This window comes from Cryptomeria japonica, chromosome 6, assembly GCF_030272615.1.
Source record: "Cryptomeria japonica chromosome 6, Sugi_1.0, whole genome shotgun sequence".
NCBI lineage: Eukaryota > Viridiplantae > Streptophyta > Pinopsida > Cupressales > Cupressaceae > Cryptomeria > Cryptomeria japonica.
Genome location: NC_081410.1, coordinates 478,341,196 through 478,357,181, shown reverse-complemented (window position 1 = coordinate 478,357,181; position 15,986 = coordinate 478,341,196). Strand labels below are relative to the sequence as shown.

The window sequence follows — 15,986 nt, the reverse complement described above, 5'->3', positions numbered from 1 at the left end:
AGTTGCATGCATGTTTTACTAATTATGTTGTATTCCTATCTATTGTGGTGTTTGATACTTTCATTCTTAATACTCTTATGATTTTATATGCTATCGATGTTTATGTAATATATATGGAGGTGTTCTATGACCATCATGTACATGTTTTCCCTCCTGCATAAACTTGGCATTTACTCATACCTATAATCCGCCCACCAATTACAATGAGGTGAATCCTTAATATGATTCAAGACTAACAAAAATTTTGCATTCCTGGGTATAATAGGAAGCATTAAATAAAAAAAATGCATACACCATAACAATGTAACAAATGAAAAAAGTTAAAACTCATGATTCTGATCATTTGAAAGAGATAGATCTATACACCAGAGAAAAATAGATCAAAATTTAATTTCTATTGAATAAAATTACTACTTCCGTCGACCGTCATAAAATAAATTTATATACAACTCCTTCAAGAACCTGCACAAAGCTTGACACTAAATGCTTTTCATTTGCTTTGTAAATGACTATACAACTTGCTTCCTTCACCTAGAGTCTAGAATTACTACTGGAACCAGAAAAGGAACCCCAATGACTATACAACTTGCAAAACTGCTTGAGCTATACCATTATCACCCTGATGCGTTTGGATGGAATGTGAGATGTTACGTTCTGTCCAATAGATCGTTTCCAAATAGAGGAGGAAGCCTTCATGCCCAGAAACAGAGAAAATGGAAAGAGGAGCTCAAGCCTTCATGCCCACAATCAGGGAAAGTGGAAAGTGGAGCTTTAGGGTAAATCTAATATGTTGGGGAGGGGTTGTAGCTTCCATGTCGTCACAAAGATGACTTGCTGCCACTCCCCACCCAAAAAAATCCTTCTTTCATTCCTCTGTGGGCTCCTTCTTCAAACCCCCTGCCATCTTGTGGTAGAGTAGAAGCAGAGGATGTGCCATGCTTGGCCTTTCTTTATAAGAAATGGCTTTCACACCCCCTTTGGCAATCCTTCTCACTTTCACAACCCCTCTGACAATAAACAAACTCACATAGGAGAAAACAAAAAAACACCCATTCGGTATCATAGAGCACACAACAACTCCATGCATGATCCTGCTCAAACATTTTCTTCCTTTCCGAGGAAAAAAACACTCTAAGAAAATGAAAAAGTTTTCTTTTCTCTTCTACCAATTAAGTCACCACTCCATTGTATTTATAACCTTTTAACACTTCATTTGGTGATGCTCATTCACATGAAAAATCATCATTTTGGTATTTTTCAACATGACTGTAGACTCTAGAAGTCATGCCTATCAAATCCACTGCATCCTGCTAAGGCTCATCTATTGTGAACGATTTTGTTCTGATTTTATTCCTCCTTGACTGGACAAATTCTGCTTCAGAATCCCTGACAACAAGCAACCTGAGCTCTGATTTCTCAGAGAAATCCGTGATCTCCCATCTCTAACTTTGAAGTTGTCCAATCCTTTTATGCCTCTGAAACTGTCGTCCTCGCTTGTCTAATCAACCTCGAATCAGGAGAAACCTTCAAACTAGTCCATCAGAAATGAGTCGGCATCCAAGCCTTAAAAATTCCTCATACGTATTAGCTTGCCACCACAGTTGTCGCTAGCTCTCATGTTTGTTTAATGTTAGCATTTTTAGGTTGCGAGCTAGCGACCATATAGTTTGTGGTTAAGTTTTATGGTTATCGCCAGCTCGCGAGGTAAAATGTCTGAAGACGTGATCAAGCTGTGAGCTGGCGAAAAGCTGGTTTGGGTTTACATCATGAGGTCTCTATCTTTTTGGGTGTTAGCGTTTTATGTTACCGAGCTGGAGATTGTTAATGAAATTGCTTTGATCGTGAGGTCCCGAGTTGGTCTGATGTCATACATTATAGCCATGAGAGTTAGCGAGTAACTCATTTCATACAGTTGTCGCTAGCTCTCATGTTTGTTTAATGTTAGCATTTTTAAGTCGTGAGCTAGTGACTAGAAAGTTTGTGGTTAAGTTTTATGGTTATTGCCAGCTCGCGAAGTTAAATGTCTAAAGACCTGATCAAGCCGCGAGCTTGTGAGTGAAGTGCTAGCGGTTAAGAGATAAACAATTTAATGTTGTTGAGTTCACGACAAGGGTTAAAGTTACCACTATCTCCAAGTCGCTATGATGACGAGGACTTAACATTTTGTGGTCGAGAATTGGCGAGTGGCAGTTCAATTTCCCTCGGTCGCTAGATCTCAAGGTTATGAAGGCTTAGCATTTTCAGCTTGCGAGTTGGAGATAGAGTTGTAAGGGCTTGTCGCTAGGTCGCGAGATTTTCTAATGGGCAGTCTTTCAGGTAGAGAGTTGACGATTGTGTGCCACGTGTTTTAATGACTTAATATCTTAAAATCGCCAATATTTTTTTTTATGGTTTGAAAATAGCTTGAAATTGCTAATATTTTATTTTTATGGTTTGAAAATAGGTTGAAATCGCCAATATTATTTTTTAATGGTTTGAAAATAGGTTGAAATCACCAATGCAAATATTTTTCTGGTTTTAAAAACATTACAATTTGCCCATGCAAATATTTTTTTGGTTTTAAAAACATTACAATTCGCTGGGATTTTTCACAAACTTTGAGTGATCATGGATAATTCGCCAATGGAGATTATTATTTTTTCTCCGTAAACCGCAAAAATTCACCAGTAAAATTAAAATATTCCTCAGGAGTTATTCAGCTTTCGCTAGGTTTTTACACCTTGTCCAAGGGGGGGGGGGGGGGGGGGGGGCTTCTTAAAGTTTTCCCTAGTTTGCTTCCTCCTGGCTTTGATGACATCACCATGTTGTGTGGAAGGTTGAAAAGATATCTAATAGTTGTAATAGAAGACAAGTGTATTAGAATTAAAACAATTGAAGAGGTTACACATTGAAGCAAGTATGACACCAAGGATACAGTTACACTGTTTTATATTAATAAAATTGCAACAAAATTAAGGCACATAGATAGAAATACATATGCATACATACATACATATGTACATACGCACATGGAAATACATATACATACATACATATGCACATGGAAATACATATGCATACATACATACATATGTACATAGATATACGTATGTATGTACATACATATATAATTGTATTGAGACATATGCATATATATAAATACGTGTGTATCTATATAAAAGTATATAAGCACAAATATATGTATTTATGTGGATATATTTAGGTGTATACAAATGTATTTGGCTGCAACAAAATTTAATTTGGGTGACTTCATTTAGTGGGGGTTTTTTGCCAGCCGAAGTGTAAGATAATCCAGTGACTGTTTGTTTTCGGTGACCGGTCACTTTTCCCTAGGACTGGTAGCTATTCACGTTGAATGGTAGGTAGGTTCTTTGTTGTTTGGGTCATATTGTGATGTGTGTCCCTTGCATGAATTTCAATGAAGTGGCGAACAGTAAGTGATGGCAACAAAAAACCACTTAGCCCTAATCTCTAATTTTCTTCTCTTTTATTTTCTGGTCCTCATTTCCTCATGAATTGTCTTTTCTCTATAAGGTTTCAGTTGATTAGTGTTTAGTTTGTTGAGTGCAAACTTTAGCTGTGAGAGCATTTGTTGAAGTCATTATATATATATGTGTGTGTGTGTGTGTGTGTGTACACATGCATATATACATATGAATGAAAATATGTGTATATCTATATAGATAGATATGCACATATATAAATACATGTATATGTATATATAACTGTATAACTATGTATATATATTTACTTGGACATACATGTATATATATATACATATCTATATATGGTAATTTCTAAATACAATTGTACATGTCTGTGTTTATACACAAATCTATATATACATATGTATATATATTAATAAATATGTATGTGTATATTAGTTTTCATGTATAGATTACTTAAAACCAATTAACCCTAATCTCTAATTTTCTTCTGTTTTATTTTCTAGTCCTCAGTTCCTCGTGCAATGTTTTTGCTCTGTAAGGTTTCACTTGATTAATGTTTAGTTTGTTGAGTGCACGCTTTGGCTGCGAGAGCATTTGGTGAAGTCATTATGGATATTTATTTATACATACATACAGATGTATGTATATATATGTACATGTATATATACATATGAATGAAAATATGTGTATATCTGTATAGATAGATATGCACTTATATAAATACATGTATATGTATATATAACTGTATAACTATGTATATGCTTTATCTTTCTCTTGCCATGTAACAAGGTTTCGGGTTCCTTTCAAAAACCTATTTTTAATTAATCAAAACTGTATAACTATGTATATATATTTATTTGGACATACATGTATATATATATGGTAATTTCTATATAAAAATGTACATGTTTGTTTATATACAAATCTATATATACATATGTATATATATAAATAAATATGTATGTGTATATCGGTTTTCATGCATAGATTACTTTTTGATGTTTTCAATGTGTATGATCAGTCAGTACTTATATATGGAGGAAATCGCAAGGAAATCAAATTTTGCAAGGCAACTATCCAGCATAGATGAGCATGTAGTCAAAGACATTGTGCAATGCAACGACGAGTGCTTCAACAGAAGTTAAACACCTTGTATATTTGGAAGTACATTTACATATGTATTTATCTGCATGCAGAGATGGATATTCTTCGTGTTCAATATGTGAGTGCAGAGATAAATATGTGCATGGGTGCATCTATATAAAAACATGTAAGCATGGACGCATATTCTTGAAATTCTTATTGGAGACATTGAAATAAAGAAGTAGAAGCCTTTTTATATTAGAATATGTAACTCTACATAAATGAATTAATTTAAACTGTAATATGAAGTGCAAAACTATAAGCACGAGAGAAGGAAAACATTTGTAAAGAAATAATATTCAATTATTTAATGCACGTACAACAGGTTGGCAATAACAGCATGGGGGTTTCAGATTTGTTACATAGAGTAAAATATACTGACATAGGAGGAAGTATTTATAAATGTAAGAAATATATATATATATATATATATATATATATATATATATACATATCACCATTTAGAGAGAGAAACCGGACATATATGCATATATAGTTATGGAAACATATAAACAAAGGTGCAGACAACATAGGATTGAAAGGAATAGCGACAAGCTTATACAAACATACAAATGTACAATTAACTATAGAATTTTGTGTAGATATAAGGTTGTTTGGTTAAGAACCTATTTTTGTCTATAGTAGTATACTTGCATATGTGTACTTACACATATGAAACCGTTCTTGTACAAAGGGAAGTGTTTAGGAAGGCATCAGAGTAAACAATATATGCACATATACACATGTAGGCATATAAAAAAATTTGTAGATATTTTAAGAATGAAAGGAATACAAACAAACATATAAAAACACAGAACGTTATAGGTAAGTATACATGTGTGTGTACATATAAGCTTGTGCGCTTGAAGACCTATTTTGTCTACACCCCTATGCCTACATATGTGTATGTGCACATATGAAACATTTATTGCAGTAAAGCAAGTATTTAGCAAGATATGGAATTTATAGGAGGACATAAACAGTTATAAAGAACAATCAAACATATATAAATTTGTCTATAATGTAGCAAGATTGTACGCATATAAACATGTAAAAATGAAAAAGAGGAAATGTAATAAGTCTTATATGAAATAAAAGTATTGTAAATAGGCAAGAGGTGTAGTATAGGGCTAAGGTTGTGTGGAGAGGCGAGTAATCTCTGCAAGTAAAGCATTGCACTCAGCTTTACAATCAACCTCACAGATCTTGTTAATTGCAACCTTCATCTTAGGTTCAGAATTGTATGTTTCGGTAGAAACCAACAGATTGAATGTGTAGCGATGCAAAACAATTGTATTAATAATAGCACAAGGTGTTTGTGTTGTGGTGACATCATTTTGTAGCATGAAAAGCTCTTTTGTAGTTTTTTTAATCAAATCTGTTCCTACCTCATCAAAAGCAGTTGCCCAAACAATCCATGTTGTATCTTGCAGTTTCATTGGTAAAAGGTAACTGTAATGGCATTCTGCCATGCTCATTTGACATCTAGGACAGAACCATGAATCATCAACCTGCTGAGTGCATTTTTTTTGCAAGGTTTACCATTAACTTTCAGTGGATAAGCTACATAATAGAAGTCATTATATGTTACATTTACAAATCTAAGAACAACAACTATAGTGATTTGAATTGTTTCTGGTTTGACACTCATGTATTCATGGATCTGTGCAATAGTCATCCTAGTGTATCTTCCATCAATATGAGTAACGCCCGAAGAGAAATTATGAGGATGCAATGGAAGAAGTCCTCTTAGCATGAGGGGTTCTGCCTCTGGGAAAGGAGGATTAATATGTAATGTTGGCCCAGATGTCATATTGACAACCTTCCCATTAAAGCACCCTATAGGGTCATTGCGTACAACAAGGATAAGAACAACATCAGGGGTTAACATATTTTTTAAGTCATGGCCTCTTTGTTTTGATATTGGCCCCCACAGATCATTAATTTTAACAATTCGCTTCTTATTTTCACTGCCATCCTTTCTATGAATTGTGATGACATCTCCAACATAGAGAACAACACCAATGATGTCAACCAATGTATTATTAGTCAATTGAACCACTTCACTAATTGGGGTGAAAGGGGAGCAAGTCTAAGCAGGATCAACATCAACAGTGCAACGTTTCAATATTGAAGCATCAAATAAGAAGATCTCTAGATGACTGTTTAATTTATTGTATTTTGTGTTTGCCTCCTTTATGGACCCCTTTGAAATGACATAGTGAGCACCCACCTCCACACGATCATAATGTAGTTGAGCTATTTGATCGAAGCATGTAACCCTAACCTCACAACCCTCAGTGTCTACAATGTCAAAGCTGAAGACTTGCCCATTCTTGGTAGGTGTATTATATGAATGTATTGGATGTTTGTCAGTGACTTTTCCCTTGATTGTCCATTTTTTTTAGTAAGGATTTAAACTTTTGATAGGGCTTATGTTATCAGAGGTCGCGCTTTGTGGAGATGGTAGTGCAACAACAAACTGAAGGGAGCGTTTAGAGGATGAAGGTGTTTCTTGCCCCAATAATTCTGGTTGTTGTTCTTTGAATAGATATGCAGGTTTACCAAAGAATTGATAGTTACTTTGTTTGACCTATAGACTAAGTATTATAATAGTCCTGTAAAATGAAAATAGTTTTGTTTAAGTTAATGTTGTTTGTTGCAGCAAAAGATTCAATATCAAAGAAGAATATTTTAATAAACATAGCATCTTTCCTACCTTGTGCTCCATACATATCTGCAAGTATAACTTTTCAAGAGAACTATAGAACCTATTTTTACAGTATCTGAAAGTATCAGATCTGCATACTTAGGAGGCAGAATTGCCAGCTGCATGTATGTGCCATCAGACAACACAAGTTTATATATGTATGTGTCATCTTTGGCACCCTGCATTTTCTGGAATGACAAAACTTGGAGCAATGCTGAAGGAAGGTCATCCCCAACATTGATAGATTGAATTGCACATGGGGTGGGGGCACACTCTTGGGCAAGTGCCTACAAAAAGATAATATCAACACTAAGAACTTAATGCGAAGGGGTAATAAGAAATATATATGACCATCCCTTCACGTATAGTTGATTTTTTTGGAATCCATGCAATTAAAGAATTTTGAACCATTAAATGCGGCAATGATATAGAAATGCATCAATTAAAGAATGCATAACTATATTTCTATATGCTAAAAATTAGAGAGCATGTAGAAATGAAAGGCATGAAATCAATTTAAAATGTATTATGAACGAGGGATATTATGAAAGTAATGACCACAAAGTTGGGGTTTTGAAAAGGCAGAACATATCAGCTTATCGAAGAGTCCATTACGGATTGTTGTGAAGATTCAAAGGGAGTTGATGGAGACGACATATTGAATTGAGATCTTTAAAATCGAGAGGAATGGCAACACTAAATGTGCATGAGAGTACACATTCATTAACAATCTCTTATAATGTTTTGATTCTTCTAAAAATATAATATGGTACAGGTTATTTTGAAATAAAGTTATTGACAGATAAAGACACATACATAAATGAATAACTTAGCGACATGGAAATAATTTTGCGTGTTTTAATTAAAAAACTACATAAAAGAAGGCATTTCATTTGCAAAGAAGACAAATGCACATTGCAAGAGAAGCACGAGTTACTCGACTTTTAGTGCAAAAATGATTTCAGTTCCAGTGTGAGGAAAGGAGTGATGTCGTTTGGATTGGTATATTGCCTTGCAGAATAAAGTTGATTTTGAGCCTATTACGAGGTTGCAAATTTCCTTATTAGAAGACATAGAACAACATAATGGATTGAGAAATTATGTGCCAAGGACAACCACCAAACTAAACCCTAATGAATCAAAAACATGCACACCAAAAACAATGCACACGAAAATGAGGAATGGAAACCAAAACACACCAAATTTGCAGACACCTATTTCTTTTAATAATCACCTTAATTACAAACTCATTGGGAGGTGTATCAGAAGCTTGTTGTAGATATTGTCCCATGTCTATATCTCACGTATATATGAGGGGCACTGAAATGGGTCACATTCCAATGCAATTAGGATGGAGTGCTTAAGATTTTCAATCACTAAAGTGCATGTCCGCCCCTCCAAAACTATTAATTACATACCCATTTCTCATTTTAATCTCAAATCTTCATCTGTCAATGGACACTTACAGTTTATGTCTACTCAACTGTAAAGGTTGAGAAAAGCCAATACAAATTATAGAGCAGTGAAAGATTCTAAGGAAGACCTGAACTCGTACTCAACATTTCAAGGAGATGTGTTGTCCGATCAAAGTGCTAGATTTCAATTGTAATTTTGAGTTAACATTATTTTTAATACATATTAAGATAATTGTATTAAATTAAAAATATTTCAATTATAAAACCTTTTATTGTTCAAAGCTTATTTAAATAATTAATCAAAAGAAAATTATTAGACTAATACAGTAAAGGTGCGAGCATAGGCAAAATAGAAAGGAAAAAAAAGCTTGAAAACCAAAATCACCACACCGCTAAAACTAAATGGTACAAACATCATATCATAACAGAGATATGTGTGTGTGTCATTAAATAATTGTAGAATGTGCATAACATCACAACACATAGAAAAATCAGCACAAAGTCAAGGTTTAATCTTTTAATTTCGTGCAAAAGCTTCTAATTAAAATAGCTCAACAAAAATCTCAAGGGTCAATGACATTTTTGCTTCTCAATAAGATGATATAGCTTCTGAAATGCAATAAAGAACTTTGTTGATTGTATTCGAGGTTTTATAGCAAGCTATTTTGACTGACTACAAAATTTTTCTTAGTGTAATTTTAACACAGTTTGTAATGTTTCCAATGTAATAGGCCTCTGTAATTTTCAGCACTCATATGTATTTATTTGTGTGTTCATTACAATGGGCCAAGAGGAAACCCAAAACAGAGTAAAGTAAAGCAAAATTAAAACAACACAGTGTTGTGTGGATATTTCTTTTATGTTACTTGTAATATGTACACCAAGACAAAAAATCACAGTGTCGATTTACGAGTTCTACATATAAGAATGGAGTACGAAAAGTATGAAGATCACTTCAAATATTAAAATATAATCAAAATAAGAACTAAACCCATGAGACAGTGTGTAAACAACTCTAATTAGTATCTACCCATGCAACCCATCCATCTTGATTATCATTCCATTTAAAGATCTTATCTCCTAGCTCAAATACACCTAGTGGATCAATTAACTGTTCATTAGTCGATATAGGAAGAGGGCATAGTTTGAGTTTGTTAATACTATCATCATCATTGCCCATACCGAGAATGGTGGAAACAAGAGTGGCAGCAATAGGAGGACGAGTTCCGGACTGCCTGACCATTCTACGTTCGAGTTGATCAATAACCTTTCTGAGGTTCTCCTTTATCTTGTTGCTCTCTTCCAAAATCTTCCTCACGACAGTGTTAACATCCTCTTTTTCTTGGATCCCTCTATTCATTGTAAAAGTTTGGTTCAATTATTTGTGTCACTATTATGCGAGAACCAACGAGTGAAAATACACCATTAAAAAAAAATAGAGGAGAAAAAGGCAACCAATGCCAAAGTAAAGCAAGACATTGATGAAAAATGCAAGAAGGACTAATTCACTGCTCACGACAACCACCAAACTAAAACCTAATCAATTGAAAAGTTGCAAAGTAGAAACAATTTAGAGGAAAATGAGGACTGGAAAACAAAAGATAAGAAAATTACAAAAAGCAATTTGATTTAATAAATTATAAATTAGGTTAACATTACAAGAACAGGAAAATTAGAGATGACCTTACATTCAACAAATTACAAATTGGGTTAATATTAGAGAAAGAAACCTCTTGTAGATGGTCAAAATAACCCACCTCAACTGGCTCTAATGCACCTCTTGAAGGTGGTCTAAATAACGCACCTCAACCAGCTCTATTGCATTCAACAAATGCACTTCATAGATAGTTGAACTCAACCAATGACAAATGAAACCTTAATAAAGAAAGGAAAACAAAAAAAAATTGCAGAGGCCTGTTAAATTAAAAAAATTACAAACTGTTTTTAAAGATTGGACTATTAAGTTGACTTTAAATATTTTTAAACAATTGCAGTTGATGGATTTGATGAAGGTTTTAGCTTTCACCCAGTTTAAAATTTCTATAATGTCATTGAATATTTCAAAGAACCTTACAGATAAAAGAAACATTTAACTAATGCTAAATCATATAAACTATTTCCTATTTACCAGCAGATTAATCACAAGAGACTAAAAATCAACTTGTACATAAGGTCCATAATTATCTATGATTGGCCTCTTCTTAAAACAATATTGAGTCGACTATGGTATCACACAAATACTAAAAAAAATATAGGAAACAACTATATATATAATGGGTCTTATGAAAATATTAAGAACATCTAGACCAAGAGAATTTGCATAATGGTAAGGATACTGAAAGAAATCAAGTCTAGAGGTTATAGCCTAATGAAAACAAGGTGGTTGTTTTGTAATGTTGACTTACTTTACTGTTAAGTGTTTGTCTTGTAAGCTTTGTTCAATTTCTTAATATCACGCTTATTTGTTGGTCGTGTTTTCTTGATTGTTAATTTTGTAAATACTCCCACATTCATTGCAACAACAAACTTTACAGTTAACTTACAAAGCCATATGGATTAAAAGCCACAGATCAGGGAATGCCAAACTTATTTTATCTTTGAAAACTCACCCGGGAATGTCTCTTCCCACTTCCTCTTTGTATCCCAGCGACCTTCACAAACCTTGTTAATGAGGGTAAAAATATCGCACCTCAACCAACATGAAACCCTAATAAAGAAAACAATTCACCGGAAAACAAACAAGAAGAAAAATTATAGATTAGGGTTAACTAGTTAAAAAACCTCACCTGCAACTGCTCTAATGCATTCAACAAAAGCACTCGCAGCCAAAGAACGAAACCTTAATGAAGCGAAGAAACCCGACAAAGTAAACCCTAATCAACCGGAAACTTGCAAAGCAAAAACAATTCACGCGAAAATTAGGACCGACAAACAAAACAGAAGAAAATTACAGATTAGGATTAACCAGTAAAAAAACCTCACCTGCAACCGAAATAATGCATTCACCAAATGCACTCGCAGCCGAAGAATGGAACCTTAATCAAGCCAAGAAACCCGACAAACTAAACCCTAATCAAAATGAGAACCGAAAAACAAAAGAGAAGAAAATTACAAATTAGGGTTAACCAGTTAAAAAATCTCACCTGCAACCGGTCTAACGCATTCACCAAATGCACTCGCAGCCGAAGAACGAAACCTTAATCAAGCCAAGAAACCCGACAAACTAAACCCTAATAAATTGAAAACTTACAAAGCAAAAACAATTCATGGGAAAATGAGGACCGGAAAACAAAACAAAAGAAAATGACAAATTAGGGTTAATCGGTTTTCATTTAAACCACAATCAACCGAAAACTTGCAAACCAAAAACAATTCATGGGAAAATGAGGACTGGAAAACAAAACAAAAGAAAATGATAGATTAGGGTTTACTAGTTTTCATTTCCCATCACTTACCATTCGTAAACCCTAATCAACCGAAAACTTGCAGAGCAAAAACAATTCATGAGAAAATGAGGACCGAAAAACAAAACACAAGAAAATGACACATTAGGGTTAATTGGTTTTCATTTCCCATCACTTACCATTCATAAACCCTAATCAACTGAAAACTTGCAAAGCAAAAACAATTCACAGGAAAATGAGGACCGGAAAACAAAACAGAAGATAATGACATATTAGGGTTAATCGGTTTCCATTCTCCATCAGTTACCATTCGCCACTTCTCCAAGATTCGTGCAATACACACACGTCACAATCTAAGACAAACACAATATAATCCACGTGTCGTCATCGGAAACACCTCTCGCTCGCCATGGAAAATCTTCGATCACCGAAAATCAACGCTCACCAGAATGTCTTACACTTCGACGGGCAAAAGCCCCCACTAAAAACCTATCGACTTGGGCTCTAAAAGCCAACTGAATAGAGCTTTAAAAGTGCACAACATCAATTGAATGTGTAGGCTTAACGTGGTAGTCAGTCCAGGTCAGGATTGTTTCGACACGGACAGAGCCTTTATTTCCTGTGTGTCGGTGACCTGTGAAAACTAATTGGACTTGATTGATTCATTATTATTCAAGGCAAACATCTTTCCTCCCTCATTTTTCACGTGCTCCCTTTTTGCCTGCTATAGAGAAGCATTATACTCGCTGGTATGTCTCGAAATCTCCAGATTAGCTTTTATTGCTGCTTTTTTTTCCAATTTATTTTTGCCCATCTACCCCTGCCCACTTGTTTCCGATCCCCCCTCCGATAATTTTCACTTGATTTTTGGGTCTCCTCCTGCTTTCTTTGTATGTTGGCAGATTTTTGGGTATCCTCCTCAATATAGAATGTCATTTGCCTTCATTTAGATGGCTGAGTTGGAAACTCCTCTTCCAGAGGATATAAAACTTATGCAATGTGGTCATCTGAATAACCATCACCAAGTTTTTGCCCCAATCATTGCAGAATGCAAAACAGATGGGGCAGTTGCGAGGCTTAATTGTGCCAATTCGGGTGATTGTGAGTTGAAAATTGGTGCACACTCACAAGAGAATTTGACTGGTTTTTGCCCTTGTGAGAAGGCTGGGGAGAAATCAGAATTTGTAAATAGTGTCTTGGGTTTTAAATTTGGGTGCCTTAAAGTGTCAGATTCAAGCGCCTTGCTTGACAGCAAAGATGTTGTGGGTATGGATCTGGTTGGGAAAGAGGATCAGGGACTAGATCTAGAAGCTGGTAGGGATTTTTATAGTGGGGTTGGCACTTTTTGGGGTTCTGCAAGGAGACTATTTGGGAACGCCTTAGATAAATTCATGCCAGGAGATACTATTCAGAGCTTTGATGGGTCAATTGCAGAGGCCAAAAAAATTCTACCCACATTTTGTAATAATGCAGACTTGGATATGGGTAAGCCTGTGGCAGAGAACCTTGAGTCCAAGGTTGCAGTTTCGAAATCAAAATGTAAGAATGGAGAAAACTACAGAAATACAAAGTTGATAGGTACTGAGAGGTTGAGGAATGAAAATGGCAGCCGTCACATTAAACACAGTAATAAGAAGCCTCCTAGGCCCCCAAGGCCTCCCAGACCACCAAAGGAAACCACAGATCCTTCACAGGAGGATCTTGTGAAGGCTATGTTAAGGAGAGCCAAATTGGAAAGGATTGCCCATCTGAAAGAAAAGCAAATTGCAAAATCTAAGGCATCCAATATAAGTGCCTGGGCTCTTGCATTCACTCTGTGCTTCTGTTTTGTACTAATTTTTCAAGGTACTATTCCTTAGGCCGCTCTTGCTTGAACAAAGTACTACGTTGTTGGGTTGTTTCTAAACTTTTATATGTTTAGATCAGGGATTCTAATAGGTATTATGAGGCGGTTTTATTGGCTTACTCATCTGTAGAGATGAAGTTTTACATTTGCTTCTGCAATTTTTGTAGGTGTATTTTCACAAGGTAATGGTAGTGTTCAAATCTCACCAGAAGCAGCAGTACAAGAAAGTACACTCTCTGTACATAAGTATGTTAACCATGCTACCAATGCTGAATCTTTGCATGCAATGTAAGAATCATCTCTGAATTCTACTCTGTACTTTTGGTACCTAATTGACATTTTGTGCTATTGGTACCCAATTGCATTTTCCTGGTTCTTCGTAGATGTTGGCTTGGCTAATTTTGATTGTTGCTCTTGAAATAATTCAACAAATGTTTGGGTATGATTTTTTGCCTTGTTTGTGATGCTGTGAATGATTTCCTAGTTGCATAAGATGTGTCCCCCAAGGCCTCCATTGGCATCATATATGAATTGTACTTTTTACACAGTTTAGCATAAAAATCTTTCCTCAGAAGCTGTATTTCTGATTTGTAAACATATTTGATTTATAATTTGACTTTCAGAACTATGGCCTGAGCATTGTTTGGTGTAATTATGACCCACCTGCAGGGAACAAGGACAACCCTCTGGTTCTTTATACCATGTTGGGTATGCTATGGATAAAGCTGGATCAATAGAATCAAATCAAGGATCATGAATTCTTTCCAAATCTTTGTTTATCTTTGTACTGATAAATAAATCTCATTAGTTCTGTAAGAATTACTCTCTGCCCGATATAACTCCAGGTCACCTGCACTTGGGGTGAATGGTAATCTATTACCAAATAAGCTGATGTCAACTTATGTGCATTATAGAATAAAACTGGGTTGTAGCTGTTCAGTCGGCTACCTACCTAGTGCGTTGATAAGCTGCAGAATAAGCCATCTAATAAAGGTGGAGTTCCAAAAAAATTGTATTTATAGAAGACTACATATAAAAAAGTAAAAAGAATTGTTTTTATGCGAACTTTTATCACAGGACTATTAAACAATTTCAGTTATTTATAATATACTCCAGAATTTTGATTTAAAAAAAAAAAATTGAACTCTACAATTGGGAGAAACAAAAGTGAAATTGATACAAATATTAGGTAGAAAACTTTCTAAATTTTTTATATTAGTTTTTTTTTAGGGTGGACCTGGTAAACTTGAATGGTTTCATAAAGAATTCTTAAAGCTTTAAATTTTGTTGAGATTACATTCTTGATATTATAAGGAAAAGTGTTGGGATTATGCCTGGGTTAAATTTGAGCAAAAAGATACCTTTATTTAATAGAGGTCTAGTTGGGATATGTGTCTCTATAATGCTTTGAACATGGTTCAATAGTAGTCTAAATTAGCTTCAAGCATCTACATTTAGTCTTAACAACTCTAATATTGTGGTCTTCTACACCACAATCATGGAAAATAAACAAAAGAAAGCCTATAGTGAGGTTTCCAAATTCTCCAATACTTGACACAAGGATCAATATTTATGAGAAGCCTATTGTTTTCCAATAACCTCCCACACTTGAAGAATGGAAGATCAAATGTTTAAAAGAAAAAGAAAATTGAATGCTTAAACCTTTCATATTCTATGTGTTTATTGTAATTCTATGAAATCGTTACTTCCACCAAACTAGTAAATGCACATTTGTCATGGCATTTGTGTTTTTGTTATTTGTATAAATCGACAAATTCTCTAAAACAAATTTAATAAGTCATTTTGAGGTTTGCAATTTTATTTCAAAGTTTTGGAGATGTCTCATAACATCCCATACTCCCTTTTGAATTTATCAAAACCCCTATTTTAACAAACCCATCGAAAAGCAATGAATTTCATGAAGTTAATGTGGAAAACTACTTCAAAAAATAATGACAACAAATGACTTGACCCATTTTTTTATCACACCTCCCTCATTACGAGGTTCATGACAACAAA

General features: G+C 34.6%; 1 protein-coding gene across 1 annotated transcript; it reads left to right on the top strand.

The window, feature by feature from the left end:
* The first annotated feature begins 12,674 nt into the window (after window positions 1–12,674).
* On the top strand, window positions 12,675–15,038 carry LOC131051077 (uncharacterized). The gene is made up of 3 exons (XM_057985438.2): window positions 12,675–13,966; window positions 14,135–14,255; window positions 14,637–15,038. Exons 1-3 carry the CDS (start codon window positions 13,072–13,074, stop codon window positions 14,722–14,724), a joined length of 1,104 nt encoding a protein of 367 aa, XP_057841421.2. The 5' UTR covers window positions 12,675–13,071; the 3' UTR covers window positions 14,725–15,038.
* Window positions 15,039–15,986: the final 948 nt, after the last annotated feature.

Excerpts from the sequence above, each read along its gene's own strand:
- LOC131051077 (XM_057985438.2), top strand. The coding sequence starts at position 13,072 with ATGGCTGAGTTGGAAACTCCTCTTCCAGAGGATATAAAACTTATGCAA. Across the intron at positions 13,967-14,134 it reads TTTTGTACTAATTTTTCAAG|GTGTATTTTCACAAGGTAAT; the intron begins GTACTATTCCTT and ends CAATTTTTGTAG. Across the intron at positions 14,256-14,636 it reads GCTGAATCTTTGCATGCAAT|GGAACAAGGACAACCCTCTG; the intron begins GTAAGAATCATC and ends ACCCACCTGCAG.